This window comes from Pundamilia nyererei, unplaced genomic scaffold (assembly GCF_000239375.1).
Source record: "Pundamilia nyererei isolate P.nyererei 1_Seehausen unplaced genomic scaffold, PunNye1.0 scaffold00034, whole genome shotgun sequence".
In the NCBI taxonomy this organism is placed as follows: domain Eukaryota; kingdom Metazoa; phylum Chordata; class Actinopteri; order Cichliformes; family Cichlidae; genus Pundamilia; species Pundamilia nyererei.
The window spans coordinates 3,193,278-3,215,032 of NW_005187435.1; the positions used below are offsets into that span (position 1 = coordinate 3,193,278).

General features: G+C 37.2%; 2 protein-coding genes across 3 annotated transcripts; one reads left to right on the top strand and one right to left on the bottom strand.

Moving 5' to 3' along the window:
- Positions 1–542: 542 nt before the first annotated feature.
- LOC102201315 (troponin T, cardiac muscle isoforms-like) lies at positions 543–8,794 on the top strand. Of its 2 annotated transcripts, none has more exons than XM_013909956.1 (13): positions 543–592; positions 739–783; positions 902–909; positions 2,948–2,974; positions 3,100–3,121; positions 3,218–3,281; positions 3,383–3,499; positions 3,589–3,666; positions 3,845–3,946; positions 4,031–4,140; positions 4,273–4,363; positions 6,029–6,069; positions 8,403–8,794. In XM_013909956.1, exons 2-13 carry the CDS (start codon positions 755–757, stop codon positions 8,440–8,442), a joined length of 729 nt encoding a protein of 242 aa, XP_013765410.1. In that variant the 5' UTR covers positions 543–592; positions 739–754; the 3' UTR covers positions 8,443–8,794. The 2 variants fall into 2 exon arrangements, with proteins under 2 accessions (XP_013765410.1, XP_013765411.1); XM_013909957.1 differs by having other exon boundaries at positions 2,951–2,974.
- A 667-nt stretch (positions 8,795–9,461) lies between these two features.
- LOC102201890 (plakophilin-1-like) lies at positions 9,462–21,728 on the bottom strand. Its single transcript, XM_005729777.2, has 13 exons — positions 21,404–21,728; positions 19,412–19,503; positions 18,125–18,540; positions 17,878–18,025; positions 17,109–17,316; positions 15,464–15,632; positions 13,940–14,057; positions 13,356–13,532; positions 11,481–11,651; positions 11,188–11,341; positions 10,785–10,971; positions 10,527–10,611; positions 9,462–10,175 (listed from the first exon to the last, which is right to left on the bottom strand). The coding sequence occupies exons 1-13, from the start codon at positions 21,594–21,596 to the stop codon at positions 10,101–10,103; spliced, it is 2,193 nt and encodes a 730-aa protein (XP_005729834.1). The 5' UTR covers positions 21,597–21,728; the 3' UTR covers positions 9,462–10,100.
- Between the last annotated feature and the right edge of the window lie 27 nt (positions 21,729–21,755).

Genomic DNA, 21,755 nt, shown 5'->3' on the forward strand with positions numbered 1-21,755 from the left:
CTTGGCACGGTCATAAATGATGTTGTTGGTAGCATGTTTTTGCATGTAAGGACTGAGGGCAGAGTTTATGATCAAAGACAATAAACACAGGCTGGAGTCTGAAAAAGGGTGTGAATTTTATGTGAGTATTGTTTTTGGTATTCTGCTGTGGGAAAAATGCAGTTACTTCACTGTATAACAAAACTGCAGGCAAACGTTGTAGAAATGTCATACCCATCTCCAGAATCCTAATAGGAAGTGAAAGCAAATATCAGGAGAGCTTGAGCCATGCAAGAATGTATTTGTGTGCAGACAGAAATATTTTTATAAGTATTATAGGTAACCTAACTCATGAGAAACTGAAACCTTCAGAGAGCAATAATCCTGTGCTGTTTGGCGGAGGTTTTACAGAGTAAAAATAGTCAAGGCAAGTCCATAGAGAATACATGTTTTCCCATAGATGTTATCTGCCATCTGTTTGCAGGTATGTGCCCACCCATTGTAGACATGGGCAGCTTGCCGCCATGTGATCCACTACTGGGTTTAAAAGCTTATAGCCCACAGTGAAGGACACAGTATACAATTCCCCATTGAGCCACATTGCACGAGCTGGGTAAGTCTGCATGCTCCTGTTCTGTCTTTTTAAACAATCTAACAAAATCTGTAACTATTTTATACTTTTTTGCTAGATTTGGGGTTTCTCTCAGTCTGTAGAAGCCAAGTTATTAACTTGGCTTCTATGTATATTCGCATTTACAGGAACTGCATCCTAAACATGTCAGACACAGAGGATGCCGAATACGAGTAAGTACTGAATTATTTTCTGTAGAAACAAGATTGACGTTCGCAAAGTTATGCCAGCGCAAATGGAATTAAAAAGTGAAACAAAATAAAATTTTGGTCTGTTTTTTTTTTTTTTCAGAGGACAACGTGAGTCATGTTGTCAGTTCTCCTAACCCATGCATGGGCTAGATAAGTTTTTGACTGTTTCTGTTTGCACTCTAGTTTACAAGCTGCAGATTCATGCAGCTGCATGTCTGCATGCATTACATAAATCCAGCTACAGTAGAAATGCCTCACCCATATTTAATTTGCCAAAGTTCATTGCTTTTCGCTGACCTTTGCTCTTTACATTGTGAAATAGATGAATATATTATTGTTTGTTTATACAAACAATATCTATGACAACAATGCAAAATTTTGCTTTTTTTCTTTTGTCTGCCACTTTGTTGCTTTCCACTCTTCCATTTAAACATTCATCATTACTTAACACAGTGCATCTGCTAAGCTGCTGGCTTCACTGCACAGCCCACTGTATTTTTGGCATCTTGTTGCCACTGTAGAGATGGCTGCTATTCTGTAGCTTTTATGCCAGATTGACCTTTGTCCTCTGAGTCAGTCCTCTCGGTCTGAGATGTGAGATAGTTCACCTTTTATAAACATCCCAGTGGATCTGTCCTTTCCAGTCAAATGGTGCAGTGGGTCACCATTGCAGAGACAAAGGATCATACCTCTATTTCTGTCTCCTTTGTGGGGCTGTCCAACCAAGCCCATGTGAAGATTGGCTGAAATCAAGCAGCACCTGTCTCCCTCTATGGAGATAACAGTAGCTGTTAGTGAGTAATGTAGGTCAGGCTATGTTCTCAGTAGAAGCCCTTGGGGAAGGTAGCAGCAGGAGCACAATACACACGTTCGGTTTTATTCCTGTTAGAGGACCTCCCGAATGCTGGTTTGACTTACCTTCTTTTCAGGAGGCTGAGTTTCCATTTGTGCCCACAAATGTTTGATGGAATGATTCTCCCTACAGACGTGCGGTGAGGATAGGAAAAAAAAATATCCCCAAAAACAAAACAAAACGAAAAAGCAGAATTTAAAGTACTCTGAAAACAGGGAAGCTGGTCGAAAAAGCCAAAAAGTAATTTCCCCACTTTATTGATATTTTTTGTCTTTGGTTTAAAAGGAATTTTTAAATACAGGAGTGTTATGACTAAAGCCACTTGTATTGTCTGGAACACTATCCAAAAAAGCTAGTATTTTAATTTTAATATTAACATAATACAGTCAAGCAAATATAAAAATATAACACAACTATAAGACAGAAGACAGCATCATAAAAAGAACTTTAACTCTATTAAAAAATGAAGTGATTTAAAATAATCAGATTTTCTTCTTACATTTTCAGGTAAGGTATTACAAAGCCATGGGACCATTATTGCAAAGTCGTGTCACTTTTAGATTCAAGCCTAGACTTGACAGAAGGGCTCCATCTAAGGAAAAAAGTCTCCAAACTAGCTTATAGCATTTCTGTTATGTAGCTTGGAGGGGTTATCCAGATGGGCTCTAAATAACAAACTTTTCATCTATGATGGAAAAGAAGGAATTCCAAAAGTCAGGTAAAAGGAAAATAATGTGTAAAAACATTAAATGTTATTATTTTTTACAATTTTCACTAAACTAAAGTTTTATAGTTGAGAATGCACCTGAACCACAGAAAATATGTTTCTTTTCTTTAGGTGTATATTTTATAAGCGTAAGTAGTTTGTAAGTAAAGTTATACATTTTAAGTGTTAACTCAAAATGTTGCATCGACAGATAAACATTCTTTGTATGGACAGAGACTAGTAGAGACATGAAGTTGTCTTTCAAGATAATCTAAAGTAGCATGTTCTAAACTGGACAAGAAACGCTTGTATGACTGCATGGCCCTTTATATCTATCATCTCTTTGGGAGACGTTCCTCTTAACGGACTCATATACTAAGTGCTTTACGAGCCTTAGGGTCATTCCAACGCCATCATCACTGACAGCCACTTAGTGACTAAAGTGACAGTGACTAATGTTTTTGTTGCATGAAGATTTTGTGTAGGTTGTGTCTCATTATTAGGATTTCAACTTTCATAGCTTTATGCTTTAAGCTGTGAGCTTTTTGTTTCTTTAATCAGTATTGACATTGCATATCATCTTTCAGAAGATGCCACAGAGGAAAATGAAGGAGGTACGGAAGGGTTATTTACAAAACACAGGAACTACTGAGTGTCAAAGGATAAGTGTTCTAATATTTCTCAGTGCTTTAATTTAATTGACTAAATGCTTTGATTTTTTTTTATTGTGGATACACAGATGATGCAAAGCCCAAGCAAAGGTAAGAAAAGTTTTAAAATATTTGTATAAGTCAAACACAATACAATTTCCAATAAAATACATACTTAGGTACATTTTTTATTCTTGTTTTCCTTAGGCCAAATTTTGTGCCTGGCTTGGCAGCTCCCAAGATCCCAGATGGAGAAAAAGTGGACTTTGACGTAAGTTAATTTTAGGGCCAACTAAAATGAACAAATAATCCAAACACTTTTAAACTTTAGTCCTTTGTTGTTTAAATAAAATATGAGCTTGATGTTTTCAGGACATTCAAAGGAAACGAATGGAAAAAGACCTGACTGAGCTCCAGACTTTGATTGAAGCTCACTTTGAGAAGCGTAAGAAGGAGGAAGAAGAGCTTATTGGCCTCACGCAGCGTATTGTATGTTATATTTTTTTCTTTTGATAGTTTCAACAACCATTTGATTGTGTTACGTTTCAACTAAAAATGTCCTTCCTTTTCAATATCAGGAGAAACGCAGGTCTGAGAGAGCAGAGCAGATGAAGATCAGAGCAGAGAGAGAAAGAGAACGGCAGAACAAACTAGCAGTAAGTGTAGTTACTACAGAGTAACATTTTCAGAACATAACAGATATTTCCTACATGTTTAAGTTGTCTAAGAATCCACAGTTGTACCTAGGAATTGTATTCAGTTTGTGCAAATTCAGACACTTTCAGCAGTCAAAATAGTGTGAAAAATCAAAGGTACTCTACATCATTTCAACAGGAAGAGAAAGCCAGAAAAGAAGAAGAAGAAGCCAAGAAGAGAGCAGATGACGATGCAAGGAAGAAGATGATTCTGTCCAACCTGACTTTCACTGGATACAGGGTAACAATCTAGTTTACCATTAAAGCATCTTACTATAAAGTACATGTAAAAGTGCATTTCCGCTTGTGCTTGTTTCCTTTCCAGCAAACACAGAGTGGGACAAAAAAACCAACAGAAAGAGAAAAGAAGAGAAAGATCCTGAATGATCGACGCAAAGAATTAAATATTGATCATTTGAAAGAGGACAAACTCAGGTAAAAGGACACTGTTACTAAAACACTTTACTTTCTCTTGATTTATTCAAAATATCTGTCATGTACATAAAAATGATCTTTATTCAAGATCTGATCACTATACAGTAAACTGTCATAACATTTTCTCTACAGAGAAAAGGCTAAGGATCTTTGGGACTGGTTGCGCCAACTAGAGGCCGAGAAATTTGAACTTCAGCAAAAATGCACAAAGCAGAAGTACGAGGTAAAATGTCAACAGATTCTTGCTGTTGCAGACAAAGATTTCCTCTGAGTGGACAGATTCAGGCCAAGATGAAAACAAAACATGAAAGTGTGGTGCCTGGGAACACCCATTGCAATGAGTCACAACTGTTTTCTTATATATAATGAGTGGAACTCAGCCAAAGATCCAAAATAGAAGGGATATAGTACTCATCTAGCCAAGGTTTTGGTGATTGTGACCCACACCTGTTTTCACAGCTTGGCTCGTGGATTAGGCAGAGGAACAATAGGAGGGTCCACGACCCTCTTTGGGACACTCCCAATAAGACTTAAAAATCTGAGATTCTCCACCAATTGCTCTTAGAACTGAAGAAGCTTCTCAGATGAGAGGTGAAACGTCTTCAATAAACTTAAAGAAGTCCAGATGTTTTAATGCTTGTCTGTCTTTCTGTGTTAGCCCTGCAAGAGATTCCCGGGGTATATCTGCCATCTAGTAGCTGAGACAGGCTTTAGCCCTCGCCCCATGATACTGATAAGCGTTAGTGAATAGATGGATGGAGATGACTGGGTCAGAGCAAGTGGTCCAAACAAGGAACAGTGGTGAACCAGTAGCATGGATGGCCAAGGCTCATTGATGCACATAGGGAGAGAAGGCTGACCCTTATGTTGAGGTCCAACAGATGTGCTACTGTAACTCAAATTGGATAACAGATGATCTGACACTGACTGAGCGGAAACACACAGACTAAGTACACATAAGGAATGATCAAGGAAAGAGGAATCACATGGGGAAAACAACTGACAACAATTAACACAATGACAGGACAGGGGGCGTGAAACTAAATACAATGAACAAAAAACACAAGGCTCTTTCAAAATAAAACGGGAAACATAACAAGACCCAGACATGACTCAAACTTGACAAACAAAGAAAACTTGGACATGAAACATGACAGATAAGCACACGAAGACTTGACCTGACAATCTGACACAGAAAACTTTACACAGGGATGAGACAAATGGGGAGCTTGATAAATCATGAACTAAAACTGTAACCTAGGCATGACAGAATGTAACTAGATAAATGAAAATAACAACAAAAACATCAAGAACCTCAGAATACTGGGTCACATGACCCAGGACCATGACAGAAAGTGCTAAAAATGGGCACATGAGGATCGGAACTGGACCACGGCGCAATGGAAGAATGTGGCCTGGTCGGATGGATCATGTTTCCTTTTACAACTGGCAGCAAGACACCAGTGATACCTGCTTGGAATCCTTGGGTCCTGCTGGATAAACAAGTACAATCCATGGAGGCCCCGCCTTGCCGCTTACAGGGCTTAAAGGATCTGTTTTTAACATCTTGGTGTCAGATACCATAGCACACCTTCAAGGGTCTAGTAGATACCATGCCTCCATGGTTCAGGGCTGTTTTGCCAGCAAAAGGGGGATCCGCAAAACATCAGCTAGGTGGTCATAATGTTATGTCTGACTGGTTTAAATTTAACCTCCACAGTTACTCTTGAAAAAAAATTGCAGTTTGATTTTCTTTCATGTTTTCCTAGTTGCACAGTTTTTATGAAGATGTGATGATTTTTATATAGTAAAGCAAATGCTAAGAAGTCAACATGTTGGTTTTTCACAGTATAGATATCAATGAACTGTTAAACTACTGTTTTCTCAGGTCACGGTGCTGAGAAATCGTGTCAGTGATCATCAGAAAATGTAAGTCTATTCTGCTGTGGTTTCTGTTGACATTGAGTAGCAAAGGTAATGTACAAAAATTAGGATTTTATTTGCTTTCTAACATATAGCATGGACTAAAGACTGCAAAGCTGGGTAGAAATGTAGAACTACAGCAAAGTAAGAGGAGAAAGTAGTAATGAAACTTATCAATAAAAGGTTTCCACCTCCTCTCATTTCACCTTCTCCCCCCCCTGCTTTCTAACAACAATGGTCTCCATTCTTTTGAAACAGTAGAAGAAGTAACCGTTTGTCTTGGCAACCCCTATAGTAGGGCTAAAATTTCCTGAATATATCCAGTCAAACAGGACTGGGAAAAGTGTATGCTGGCATGTCTGAAGGACACATACACACCCAAATTAAGACCATGCATATTTTTCCAGCTGACGCCATGTAGGCTTTACAATAAATATAGTGAAGGGCTGAATAAAAACTAAAAAGTTCTAATACTGGTTTTCATTCAGAATATGCAAAGCAGGAACACACCTGAGTCAATAAGAGAAAAACTTTATCAGACTGAAATAAATCTGAATTTATAAAAACCTCCATAGGTTATAAAGGTACAGGGGACACGGACTTGTGTAGCAACAACAGATAAACATAGTAGGCAGTTATTGGTTAGCACATCCCATTATACAGCTATTAAAAAGCTTTGAGTCACTCCAGTATCTGAGGGCTGCTTTTGTAGTGTGTTCTCCAACACAAATGAGTAGAGTCATGCTAATTCTATATTCAGATCATATGCACAAAAATACGCACACGGTTTATTTTTTATTCAAAAATTTTAATCACTAAAAACCTTTCACTAAAGTATTTTAACTCACCATATTCTGAAAATATTTCAAATGATAATGAAAACATAACTCTTGTAAGCTACTGCAATGCACCCAGTGTGGCATCAAGTTTGTGGAAGCCACAGGCACAAACATTTGACATGGGTCTGTAAGTATTTTGACCTTTTTAGTAATTTTACAATTTTATCTATGTACATTGAGATTTAACAAACTACTGCACTGCATTGCAAAAATGACTTTTTCTACAGTCACCCATTTCTAAAGGCTCAAAAGTAATTTTCTGATAAATGGTTTCATGGCTAGATAAGGCCTCTTCCCTTGTTTTTCTTGACATCTTAAACATATAAAAGAGTTTATTCCTAATGTAAAATTTGCATTTGGTATCTATTCACTTTTTATTTAAAATTAGTTCCAAAGACATGTTCATGCAAGTGAGCGAGGCCATTATTAATCTGAGAGACAGCATCAAAACCCTTTGGAATGGCCTCATTAACAATCTGGTTCTTAAAAAGAAGGAATGCACTGGCCAGCTCACCAACACTAAAAAGTCTCAATGACCACACAAGACAACTAAAGAGCATGATGACAGAATTATTTCCATGGTTAAGAGAAAAAATATTTTTCAACATCAGACCCAGTCAAGAAAACTCTCTAAGAGGTTGTAGTATAATTGTCAAGATATACTTTCAAGAGACAGTCATAAATGGCCATAAAAAGGATTTAAGGTGCAAACCACTGATTACAATCAAGAGCAGGAACAGCAGCCACACAATAGGTATGAGTTCCTAGCTTGGCCAGAAAACATCTAAAAGAGTCTGAACAGTTCTGAAAAAAATCTTTAGACAGATAAAACCAGGAGTAACTTTTACCAGTATGATGGAGAGGAAAAGTAAGTAGAAGCTGTGTTCTGAAGTATATCGCATCGTCTATTAAACACAGAGGAGGCAAAGTTATGGCACAAGTGTGTATGCCTGTTACTGGAACTAGGTCACTAGCTGCAATTGATGTTTTAACTGCTGATAAAGGTAGAAGAATGAATCCTGAAGTGCACAGGGCTACACTCTCTATTCAGATTCAGTGAAATGCTGCAAAACTGATCTTAATGCAATTACTGCTTAACAGTGCAAATGGATATTGACTCGAGTTACTTCAGAAAAAGCAACCCAAGATTTTAGCAAGACAAAGAAATGTGATGTAAAAAGTCAGTGACATGAAGTTCAAATGTTAGAAAAGACACAGGTAAGCCCTAAGACAGAAAATTTACCTAAAATAATTTAAATTTCAAATGCAGCCACAGTGACTTATTTGCATCAGTAGAATGAAATACATTTCTAAAGATCAATTCAAGGGTCAGCTCACAAGGAATGCAGCCACTCAGCCTTGCATTCAGGTTTTCACAAACAGATATACGACCAGTGGGAGTGAATACAAGGTTCAACAAGCACTACAGATGACCACCAAAAAGCTAGCCTGTGTGCTCGCTGATATGATGATTCTCTGCTGACTTTTATTTATTCTCAGTTCAAAGGGTGGCAGGAGCAAGCGTGGCCTGAGGAAGTAACGTCTGACATCAGCTGGAGAAAAACCAGCAACATCAGCCATCCATAAACGACTGAGAATAAGAAGCTGGATAATAATAATATTTTCTTAATACTTGAAAATGCAAGAACAATAAAAAAAAGTACGCTCCTTTAGATGTTGTTAGTGGAATAAAGTGCATGTTAAGTTACTGATAGCAGACGGATCAGATGATGTGGTTTAACTTGTGTTCATCTGACCATGTGTAACACATAAAGATTTTTTTTTAAAACTGAATCCAAAAGTTTAGAAAACTGACTGAAAGAAATAAGAGCAACTGAACCTATTCTGGTGTGTAGGATTTTGTGATTGCAAGAAATTTAAATAAACTTGTATCTAACAAAATGAATGTAGCATTTGTATCTGTGGCTCCAGCACTCGTGGGAACTTACAGATGAATACCAACTCTATGATAGTTATAAAAGCCACACCTGCTTTAATGAAGCCAGATTGTAGTTTTTGCCAAACTGGACTTAATAGTTTTATGTGACAGATTCCAGTTAGTTTACTTTTACTTTGCCATCCCGTTTTATTTGTGGCTTTTGACATATGACATCCACATAAGGTTGATGCATTCTCACAGTAATACAAGCTTTTTATTAATGAACACATTCAGACACATAAATCTCCAGTGTACAATGAAGTGATTATTTAAAAAAAGGTCAGCTGTGCCAGAAGTCTAAATCTAAATAACACCCACGGACCCAAAATCCCCTCATGGCTGTTCAGTGGATTATGTGGTTTGAAATGTGGACGACCAAAGTTCAAATCTGGTCAACAGTTATATAATAGAGTGAGCGCAACAACAGCTGCAGTGCCTGGATTAATAAAATAAATCATAGGGGTGGAGTAAACAGAATGCGAGAGATGAGTTGCTAATCTGTCCTGAAGCATTTCAAACTGCAGTCAAGGGGTGTGACAAGACATGAATGAGATTGGAAACTTCTTCATGCTGAACCAGTGACCGTGAAAAAGGACTCAGAATTACTCAAAATTCTTGGATTACCTTTGCAGCCAAAAGAATATATTTATTTCAGCTTTATTACCAGTACTGTGTTCAATACAGCTAGCTAATTTCAAAATGGCAATCATACATATGAAATAGATGGACATCCCAACAGCAAAAGTTGTATTTACAAATAGAGATACACATCAAATGTCCTACAGCAGCCATGCTAACAGAATATCATTTATTTTTATTTGGTTATGTTATGCATTGTCAAAATTTTTTACATGTGCATTACATGCTATGACACACATTTTAGTGCAAGATGAAAGCCGAGGCATTGTGTCACTCTATATTTATGCAAGCTCACGGTTCCAAAGTGAAGGCTTGGACACAAACTGTATGTAAAAACATGACATGACAGCATTAAAAATGAGAAAAGCAAATAAAAGTGTGCACTTTCTGCATTTTCGCTCTTATTGTACTAGACTTTCACCCATATTCAAACAAGGAAACAGAAATTTACACCATATAAAAGATCATGTAGTGATTTGTTCATGGATGCACTATGTAGAGTTTATGGATGAAATGGGAAATGTTGCAACTCTGCTTCTGTGATTTTATGTCCTGTGGGTGTGTAGACACATTGCAGGTGAGTTACTTCACTGAACAACTTTCAGAGGTCTGATAAGCTGTTAATCAACAACCTGAAGTGACCGCTGTACCGCCATGGTGATGTCATTCACAAATAAGGACTTGCTCATCCCTTGCTGCAGGATAAATAGTTAAATATAAATGAGTGTTCTGCATCGGTCAATACACTCGTCTAACAGTAAGTGGTGCATTCAACTCAAACATTTACCTCATTTGCTTTAATGGCAAAGGTAAAAAATGATTTATCTTGACAACAAACATGTGCAAACAAAGTCCCCCAAGTGATTTAGAAAACCTGAGCTGCGGGATTCCTCAGCTACATCACTCATGTCTCAGTCGTTTTTAAGCTGGCATTTTAATCCTTCAATCTTTCTACATGTGATTCTCACAAATACCTGAGGGAGGTGTGGAGTCTAAGGTAAGATAATCGGAGGACACACCCAAACATGACAGATCTTAGCACTCACCCGTTTCAGGAAGCTTTGTAAATCTTTGTCTGACCAAAGTTTGCAGAGAAACAGGGCTGACGCTTTGCTGGATTTAGGGAAGTATCTATGAGAGAGGGGAAGGAAGTGTTTAAACTGGATTGAAAGCATGTACATTTTACAAAAACAAATTCCAAACAAATCATAGATATTCCTCACAGCTTAAATAAACCTGTTTGTTTATTTATTTAAGTCATATACAAACCACCAACTTCTCTGCAGTTAAACAAAGAATCTTACATGTTTTTGCTGAGATCGTTCAGGGAGCTTATCAGCTTGTTGTTTAATAAGTTCTTGTTCATCTCGGGATTCCTCATAAACAGGCAGCTGGCAGCCTGGCAGGCCATGGCAAGAGTATCATCAGATTCATTCCCTCCCGTGGTGCCATTGCTGAGGATAACCAGCAGCTCTGGAAGCCCTTTACGACCTTTAATGATAAGATAAACAAAATCCCCTCACTGTTTAACACAAACTAACTTTTGTAAAGCTGCAAAGAATTTTTCAGGATGATAAATTTCACAGTAAAGACTATTCTATTGTTTTAGGATGATAAAATTAAGAGTAAAATGCCTTTTGTTTAGATTTAAAATAAAGTACACAATAAAGGCAAATACAAAGATTTTGAATTAAAACCAATTCTTACTGATGGCACTGTGCAGGACAGGGTTCTTTGTCAAGTTGGCTATTAAATCCACTGTGCTCCTCTGCAGGTTGACTTTTTTTGAATTCAAGAGGGGACTGATAACCTGAAGCCCATTCAGTTTCTGTACAATGGTTTGACCAATTGCCCTGGAGACCTGTGAATACAAGAGCCCATATCAGCCTCTGAACTCAGCAAATGACATGACAGTTGTAGATGCAACCAAAATTAAGTTTAAAAGACAAGTGAAAATTTTATCAGTGCTAGACAGCTATTTGTAACATATTTCTCCTTACGAGGCCTTCCTGTGCAGTGAGACTCTGCAATATTCCACAACAGGCTTCCCGTGTTTCTTCTCGCTGGCTAGAGCCAAGCAAAAACAGGTAACTCTCCAGGGTTTTGGAATGAAACAGCCAGCTTGCCCCAGCAGGTTGTGACTCTTCAATAACTGGGAAGTCAAAATGATACTGGACAAGAAAGAGAGCAAGATCTTTATCTATCTCTGGCCTACTAAATTGTCCTCCATAAATGAGTTGAAAAAGCATTTTTTAATCTCTAAATGCAGGTGATTCTTTTTAAGTAGTGGAGACTCACAGTGTGCATAACAATTTTTGCAGGAACATGAAGTAAATCTGGGCAATTCAGAAAAAAGGGATGGTATTGAATGCAATACGGCAGCGGTCCCCAACCCCCGGGCCTCGGACCGGTACCGGTCCGTGAGTCGTTTGGTACCGGGCTGCGAGAGTTGAGGCTCAGGTGTGAAATGTATGGTTTTCAGGGTTTTTATCAGTTTGCAGCATTATTTTGTTATCGTTTTTATCGTTAACTCGGGTTTCCTGGGTCTTTTCAAGTGTGTTATGAATAAATCGTCTTTTTTTCGGTACCGGTACTAGTTTTATTTTGTTGTATTTATCTGCGACACCTTAAAGGCCGGTCCATGAAAATATTGTTGGGCATAAACCGGTCGGTGGCGCAAAAAAGGTTGGAGACCGCTGCAATACGGTACTACAAGTTGAAACCCATCCTGCGTGCTCTCCTTATTAATGTGCCTATTTGGATTTTTTTTTTATACAGCACATTTTATCACAGATGATGTCAATGTACTTTAAGTTAAAGGAAAAATCATGAGTAAAAATGCAGAAAAAAAGCCATTTCATCACAGGGTCAAGTACACCACACAACAATTCATCCCTCAACCCCCAAAAATCATGTAGCAACTCTACAAAACGTTTAATACAATTTTGTTTATTGGTAAAAGATTTATTTTAGAGGTCTGTTTGGGTTATAACCAACCGTGAAAGAGAAAGTTAGAGATGTACCAAGGGGACACGCCTTTACGAGATTTGAAGACTATTAAAAGATTTCTCAGTCTCTGTTGTGAATATTGGATTAGTCATTTCCGTGCATGTCTAAGAACTGTGGTTTTTTGCTTTTTGAGTAAACATTTTTTTAATAACTATTGAGATGGTGAGATGGAGATATAAACCATTTTCTAAGCATCAGTTTCAGATACACTGAAAAAAACATTGATTTTAAGTAATTTTTCAACTTTACATGTAATTTTGTTGCATGAGTAAAATGTAAAACAATACATTTAATAGAATCTGGTCAAATTAAATTAACTTGATCGGTATGCTAAGTGTATTCCTCTTATTGATTAATTATTTGAATAAATAAACCTTTGCGTTTAGTTCTATTCAGGATAAAAAAATTATGTTCTTTAAGTGCTAATATGCTTTTCAGGTGATGTGACTTTAAAAACTGACATACAAACCCAAACTAATTTTGAAGATTCTGTCTCTTAGTTTATTTTGTTTTTTTGTTTTTTTTACAAGAACATGTCAGTTTTGTTTTGAATCAGCTCTAAAGGTTTTATCAAATGAGCAACAGACTGAAGTATAAGGTTACAATTATCACAGACATTTAGGAGCCAGATTGGAAAGTTTCCCACTGTCACTGTCAATTTCAAACACTGGAATTATTAATGACTTCTATAATGTTGGCGCAAGTGATAAATCATTTGTCACCCTTCCAGCAGAGGGGAAAGGTAGGAACAACAGGTTCTGTCTAGACTGACAGGTACTTGTAAGCACTTTTTAAACTACTTCTGATAGTTCAAAAGTACTACTTAGGACTTTATCCATTCTAATATGTGCATTTGTCTTTCTCACCTCACGTTCTAGTGATTTGCTCCGAGTGCTGAAACAACCGATGGGACTGATATTGTCCTGGCTGTTGCTCCTGTATATGTTTTTACCCAAAGCATTGATCCTGATGAACAGCTCAGGAGCCTCGGCCTCCAGCTGGAATGTCAGATTGTGCAGGATGCACACACAGTTTTCGGCTGACTGATTTCAACAGGGGAAAACATAGAGACGATAACAGTCATACACATGTGCAATGTAAACTAATAAAAAAGATGAATTCAAATGAATTTTTATTGACATAGCACCTAATCAAAACATTTGCGTCAAGGCGCTTTATACTGTAACCCTACAATAATAAACATAGAATAATGGAGACAGATTTTCAATAATTATAATAATTACATCATGAGTTATTATGGAAAATTACTGTAAAATGACAGATGGTTCTTTAAGATCATTTGATTACATAACAAAACAAAACAAAGCACTTTTTGAGAACGTTCTAGGTTCTAAAAAACATATGTACAAGCTGAACACAGCAGTTACCCTGCTTTCTCTATAGAATGTTATGCAAATCTTACATATACAATGCTTTTCACACAGTTTACCTCATCATCTTCTTTTCCTGTTTGCACACACTCTTTGATATAAGCGACCAAACAGTCGATCAGACTCCGACATTTTCTCATTGTCTGTCTGTAGCTTTGCTTAGAACTGCTGAGGTTTCTGTTGAAATTAAAACACAAGATACATGCTAATTAGACACCCCAGAGTAAGAAATACTGTTGGCAAACCCATCTACTTTTTAATATTGGTAAAAATGTGAAAGTACAAGCAAAGTATATAAATACTTTACTCAGTCATTGTATGTACTCCACTGTGTTTATCTGTCAGACTAAAGCAGGCCTCAGAAAAGGTATCAAGAATTCCCTTGAAAGAAATCACATCTAAGAACAATTGAACCTTACCTTAAAAGTAAACAATGTTAATCCTGTACAGTCATTATTAAAACAGAAAATAAACAGCTGCAATGTAGAATAATACAGGAAGTCAGGCAGGTGCTTTAGATTGGAGTTTTTAGCTGATACCCTATCATACTCTACGTTATTAGATTACAATGTATTACCAACAATTACAACAGACCTCTGAAGACAATCCTTCAAAAGCAGCAACCCCAATGAGTCATTGAGCAACCCTGATAAAGAAGCTAGCTTACCTTAAAAAAAAAACCTCATACATAATTTGAACGTGTTTAAAAAATGACTCAAACAGATTTTTGAGTTAATAAACTACCTTGTGTGCATCCATTATAACAATGGAACAACAATACTCAAGAAGGCTGTAGTGTTTAAATAATGTTCAGTTGTTACTAAGGGGCCAAAGGCGTGCAAAGATGATATCCCAGCAACCCTCAGCAGCCAGAACTGTCCATGCAAGGCAGCCTGGATCTACGTTTTTATGTTGTTTATAGCAAATTCTGACACTACCATTTAAGCTGAAAGAAGCCAAGGCATTTGACTCTGTTCTGAGCCATCAAGAAGGCTCACTGGATATTTACCCTTTCTTGGACCATTCTCTGTAAATCCTAGAGATGGTTGTGTGAGAAAATTCCAGTAGATCAACAGTTTATGAAATACTCAGACCGGCCCATCTGCCCACAACCATGCCACACTTGAAGTCATTTTTCCTCTCCATTCTGATGCTCAGTTTGAGCTTCAGCAGATCCTGTTAATTGTGTCTACGAACCTGAATGCACTTAGTCGCTGCATGTAACTGGCTGATAGGATATTTATGTTAAGTAGTGGAATAGGTGTACTTAAAAAGGTGCCTGGTCAGTGTATAATCTGTAAATCTCACCTCCATAATGATTATTTAAGACCTCTCACATGTGAAGGAAGCCAACTCTTACACAGTTTTATGCTGCCTTTGGTTTATCACCAACCTTCTCTATCTCATATCATTATAACCCAGTAAAATAAATCAGTAATTAAGGAAAACAATTATAAAAGATTGTTACATAATGCAAACTTTACTGGTTGTTTGATATGTATTCACTGCTCAGAAACACCAAACAGTAAAGGAAAAGCAATGAATTCATTGGTGATGCTCCGCTAGAACACGCTTCTTCTTACCTAAGACATCCTGTGGTGTGAAAAAAGATGTCAGCATCTTTACTGTTCCCATTGAGCTGGTTGGGACCTGTTGTGTAAGGAAGAATTACACGCTCCATTAAAACAGGCAGTGCACTCTTCAACAGCTCTGGCTTCAGATGGTCTACAGAAGACAGATTCCACAGAAGACCTGGAAAGATAAGGAAACATGACCGGTTAGATCAAAATGTCAATCAACACTCAAAAAAATGAAATTAGGTGGTTGTTACATTTACAAAATTCAAACTTGTAATGTGAACAAAATAATTTCGTGTTTCTGTGGTGAATGTAATTGAATCATGTAGGATCTGCATGAAATCCAGCAACTTAATTTATTCTTGTTGAGATGACATGATACAATCTAGTAAGAGTGGTTAGTTGCCTGTATTCACAAAATTCACAAGATCACACAAGAGTTCAAACCACAGGAAAATCACTAGGGTTAGAAGAGACAGACAACAATACACACACTACGTATATGCCTTAGCTATTTATTGCGGTTTAACCTGGACAAGGACAAAAACGTAAAGAAAATTCTATATAAAGCCTCGTAATCATAGTTTCCCTATTTTTTTTTAAGTCTAGATTGACAGCTCGGTGGCACGGTGGTTAGCACCGTTGCCTCGCAGCAAGAAGGTCTTGTGTACAAATCTGCAATTTGGCCAAGTTTGCAGTGTGTTCTCTCTGGGTACTCTGGTTTCCTGCCACAGTTAAAGTCATGCATAAGTTAGGTTAATTGAAGTTTCTAAAATATCTGTGAACACGAATGCAAATGGTTGTCTGTCTCTCTGTGATAGACTGGTGACCTGTCCAGTACTCTGACTCCCACCCTATCACATCTGGGATAGGCCCCAGCATCACTGCAACCCTGGTAAAGATAAGAGGAGTGCAAGTTATTATAAATCCATTAACATTTTATGTTAACCAGACTATCTAGACTTTGTTACACTTTGTTGAACACTCCAAAAAAAATAACTCTTTAAATGAATGTAAAATAATCATGGAAAGGATTTCTATCACGATTAAGCATTTTTGTTGCACTAACGTAATTTGCATGGGTTGGATCAACTCAATTAAATTAAGTTGGACTCAACTGTAGTAAAACAGTTGAATCATCATTAATTAATCAAGTTAGTCCAACTCAAGTACATCAAGTTGGAATAACAGAATTGCATAATGCTAAAATAAAGCAATTTAATTACGTGGAAATTCTTTCCATGATTTTTTTATGTTCATTCAAAGAGTTATTTTTTTGAGTGAAATAGTCAATCACTGCCTGTCGCAAAAATATAAAAGAATTCATGCTGATTTTATAGGTTTAGGTTTATATATGTATTTGGCTGTTTTCTCAACTGTTTTACTATTTTACGTGTTATTCAGATGCAATCATAGAGTTAACTGTTCCTTCTTCAACACATTTACAGAATCCTTGTTTAACTGCACCTAAATGAAAGCCGTTTGGGTAGTTTCCTCTGAAAAACAGTAAACATATATAATGTGCCAGAACTTGATGAGTATGTAAACACTGTTATGTAATACTACACACCAGTGGCTCCCTGTCAGACTTGTTTGGTTAGGTGTGTGTCCGTTTGTATAGAGGTGCATATTTCAGTGTGATAATATGTACCTGTCAGTTGTTTCTGTAGCTCTAAAGAGTTTGCATCTTTGAGCAGAGCAGCAGCCTGCGTGATGCCACCGCAGCGCTGTATCTCCTCTTTGTTTTTCTCGTTTTTGAAGGACAAGTTACGAAGAGCAGCTGAGACTGTAGAGGTGACTTGCAAACTGGGGCTGCGCAGCAGATTCACCAACGGAGGAATGCCATTAAGCTTTAAGACCTGTGGGAACACATGACTTCAGGTTAAGTGCAGCTTGGAATCATTTTTTTATTAGAAAGAAAATGATTTTTGTTCAAGTGATCATTTAGTATTGAATCCATGTGAAGCTTAATATAAAATGATTGAATTATTAAAGACCATAAAGTACATTTTAACAATGGTATAACTTAACGGCTACTCAGCATTTGCTGTAATTGGAAACTGCATTCACTGCTACTACAAATCCAATAAAGCGTCACTGAATAAATTATGACTGAAATCTGAAGGATTTTAAGTTTAATTGGTTTTGGTAATATGCCAGTTGCAATTTTTTAGAATATCAAATAAAAGATTATTTATATAGCACTACATCACAAAAGTCAGCTGAAGGTGCTTTTTACTGTAACACAAGTGATTCATATTCCACGTATTTCCTTCACCTTTGTCATTTGCCATGTCTCATAAAAGCAATACTGATCCAGGTTACACTTAGGAGGAAATGATAAGCATTCCAACACCACAGCAAGATAAGATAAAAACATATGAACATATTAAGAACATATTAAGAATGAGGTAAGCTACCTCCTCTTTAGCTTTGTCGTCAATGAAAGTGTTGTGCTGGATGTAGGAAGCTCCACAGTGCTGATACGTCTCCTCATCACTGGCTAGATAGTCCACAGCCTCCTTCATAGTAATATCAACTTTATCAATTTTGGCATTTCCATTGGAGCTGTGAAATATTTGTTTTTTTATTAGCAATTTTGTTTAATCATAACATAAAATTTCAATGTGAAATTCAGGAAATGATACACTGTATTTTCCGACTCACCCAGAATCCATTTTGCTTTTGAATGAAGGCTCGGTAACGGTCGGCTTTGGGGCTTTAACTGTGTCTATTCGGCTGTATATGAACTGATTGTTTGCTTTAGTCTGACCATTTGCAGCATACTGTGGTGGGGGTACCGTGGTCCTCGTTATAAACTGGCTGGTGGCTCTTTGTGACCTGCTGGCACCAGTCTTCATGGTTTGGATTCTCTTTGATGGGCCCGAACGCGATGGTACAGTGCGCTGATGTAATACCAGATTGGGCTCGCTGCGGCTGCTGTTGCTCTGACCGGCTCCCATAGGCCCAACAGGGGCATAGTGACTCTTATATTGATAGGCAGAAGATACTGTGTATCTGTTCGCACTGGATCCCTGGGAGATGTTGGCTTTTTGCTGGGTACTGTTTTTCTCATAGCTGAGCTGCAGAGCCACAAAAAAGATACATGTGTTTGCAATCAAATATATCACTGTGTCACGAAGACTTATTTTACCAGCACTGAGACTCGCATGGAGCAAATCAAACTGTGAAAGAACATTATGGTTTGCAACCCTGTGGTGTAATGCCTGGCAAGCTGTTAAATAGATTTTTGTGGGAAGAGCCTCTAGAAGGATCTGAAAACAATTTTTGTGTCTTCACATTTTCTATTCAAACCTTATATTTACAAAGATAGATAGCTACATCTATACATATACATAAAAGAAATAAAATAATAAAATAATGATAAATCAGTACTTCCCAAAGATAGCAATGCAGGTAAGATTTTAGAAGGTTTGGGTGTTGAGCAAAAATTACCCCACAAGACTTGTCTCTAAAAATATTCTGACTCTGGAATGATTCCAAAAATACACGTAAAAAAAAAAATAAGGAAACAAGATTAAACTTGATGTGTGATTTTGAATCCAACCCTCAAAGGGTTAATGATTGACCATTGTTACACAATTTCGTTCTCAGCAAGTCCCACAATGTGTCTCAGTGGAATATTTCATTCACCCACTATCTGATGGTTGATTTAAGAATTCCTTTATTTTTTTTAAATATAAAAATTTTTTTGATAATAGTGCCACTAATTAAACAACGAAAACAATAATAATAATACTAATAAAAGAAGATGATATAATGTATGTGGTATTTTTTTTTAATTTAATACAGTCTAAAATAAGGCTCTAATATAAATAATGTCTTTTGGTAGTTTTTTTGCCACAATTCCGAAAATGTCAGGAAGCATTCCTAAATGCCACAAAATATTTGTGTTTACAAATAGTGAAAAAAAAAAGATATTCATAATCTTACACTTCTAGAGTAGCCATTCTTGAGAAGCATAATTCCATTTGTGCTCTGCGGTGATTTCGGAATTTCTTCAAACACAGAGTCATACGAAGGGCCTGAGGAGAAATGTAGACATTCTTAAGCTGTAAAACAGTACAATAATCACCTGATTTATGATCACTAATTTACAGCATTTGCCTTTAGCAAAAAAAGTTAAACTTCTTGTTTCCTGTCAGCATATCTGATGTAGTGTTTATGCATAAATTTACCGTGCTGATAGAAAAAAGAAGGAAATGAAATAAAAGTTAGACAACATTTCAGCCTAGTAGAAAGCAGAGGCCTTAAGTGGGAGCATAAATATATCAGCGTCTATAAGGGTTCTTGTCTTTAAACATGTAACGGTCACACTGGAACTCTCATTTTATGAATCCATATATTAAATTCTGTGAGAAAGTAACACTACACATGTGACATCCACTAACTTTTGGTTTCTTCCTGAAAGAAAGTTTCACCGCGCGCTCTCTTTTAACTCTATTACGCCTTTCCTCATAACAACTGATTGCACTCTGTTAGTTAGTTAGTTAGTTAGTTAGTTAGGCTGCTGAACAAGTGTCCATTTGTTTACTGACCTTTATGTGCACACTCTGCAGACTGTGCTGTGCTGGACTTGCTTGCTGACATTACTCAAATTATTTCTGAAGTGCATCCTATTGTAGCTCTGTAAGGTCAGTTTTGCAGTATTTGCGGTTCATAACAATCTTACGTTTGTCTTTAAAGCTATACAGGTTTCTATTGTCATTTCTATTGCACCGATACTCTGAATCCCCAGTTTGTGAATTGTATTTAGGTTATGTAGCGTCTCTTATAAAAATCCAATCTTTGTTAAATGTTATATTGTGAATAAATATTATTTCCTCCCCACACTTTTTATAGTAAATGAACATTTGTCATACTTCCTGTGGTATAGTAAAGCTGAGCTATGTCAAAAACAACATCTATAATAACTTAATTAAATAATTTACACCTATCTTTCTTATTTCAAAACGTTTCTTATATTTTAAACACAGGTATGTGATTTGCTTGTGTTGTTTCTTTTTTTTTGTAGTAGCAGTAGATATGATTTAAAAGTACACAGATCAGAGGTGACATTAATATTTCTTTGCAGTTTATGCTGCACATTCAGTTGCACAACCAGTACATTTTGTTGACAAAAAAGCCTAAATTATGTTTAAATGCCTTCTCAGTACTACTGGGGGGAAAACAGGATGAAAACAAGAATACTGAAGCCTTTAAGCAATTTATCAGTTATTAAAAAAAAAAATTATATCCTGATGCAAGGGGTCTCCTCTCCTGACCTGACGATGCACCCATGGAACACAAGGGCTCAATGATCAGATGAATAAGCATGAAAATGCAACAAATCAAATGCTATCTTAATTCAACGCTGACGTTGAGCTGATGTCGAGTACTCTCCAGCACAATCAAACACTATGCATCAGGTAATCTTTCAGAAAAATATTAGAATCCAGAGACTTGGAGAACCAATAGCAAGGCATTCTAAGACTGATTCTCTTGTTATAACCATAACAAAAAGTCCTTTTTTTCATTTTGCTTTGATGCATTGTATTATTCAGCTTGAGCTACAGTTTCTCTGTAATTAAAAACAGAATATTATCAACAAAAACATCTACAAATGATTATCATATTAATATGAAGTTTTGGTTTACGTTGGCTTCATATTCGAACATAAAAAGTTATGAATTTCGTCTTGAGGGACTAAGGAGAGATGGTTTTGTGTCCTGTATAGACCTTAAACGGTCTTAAACCCAAACAGGGGAAACACGTTTCTTGAATGGCTTTCTACACGCTAGCCTTTCAGTCCTGAAGAAGACGACAGGGTCAACGTTTTTAACTGCTTTCTTTCACTTTCAGGCTCACAATCTCCAAGATCTCCTCCTTGATACTCCTAAGCGTCCAAAGCTGTATCTGTGCTCTGGGTGTCGTGGCTGATCTTACTTGTTGGAGACAAAGAAGTAGATCCACTCCTGCTGCTGGTGCTGGACTTCGACTTTGTCCGCTTCATACTTTGAACTTGCTCCAGGACACGTTGCTGTGCGCTTCGGTTCTGGTTAACCGACGGCATCGCAAGTGACGTGTCGTCCACATTCCCGATGGAAATGACAGATTTTAACGGGTTTCCTTTCGACATTTTTCTAAATGTCCCGACGGCTCCGCGGGAGATAAGTGAAATTCGACAGCCGCCGAACGTGCAGTCTGAAGAAAGCGCACCTTGCCCTGCCCTGCGCAATAAACCGCGCCCATACGGACACAATAGGACAACAGGACCGCCGTAGCGTGACACTTTTAC

Coding starts and splice junctions, on each gene's coding strand:
- LOC102201890 (XM_005729777.2), bottom strand. CDS start 21,596: ATGTCGAAAGGAAACCCGTTAAAATCTGTCATTTCCATCGGGAATGTG. Junction 13,533..13,939: donor CAGGAAAAGAAGATGATGAG/GTAAACTGTGTG, acceptor TGTTGAAATCAG/TCAGCCGAAAACTGTGTGTG. Junction 11,342..11,480: donor TCACTGCACAGGAAGGCCTC/GTAAGGAGAAAT, acceptor TTGTATTCACAG/GTCTCCAGGGCAATTGGTCA.
- LOC102201315 (XM_013909956.1), top strand. CDS start 755: ATGTCAGACACAGAGGATGCCGAATACGA. Junction 3,500..3,588: donor TTGGCCTCACGCAGCGTATT/GTATGTTATATT, acceptor TTTCAATATCAG/GAGAAACGCAGGTCTGAGAG. Junction 3,947..4,030: donor TGACTTTCACTGGATACAGG/GTAACAATCTAG, acceptor TTTCCTTTCCAG/CAAACACAGAGTGGGACAAA.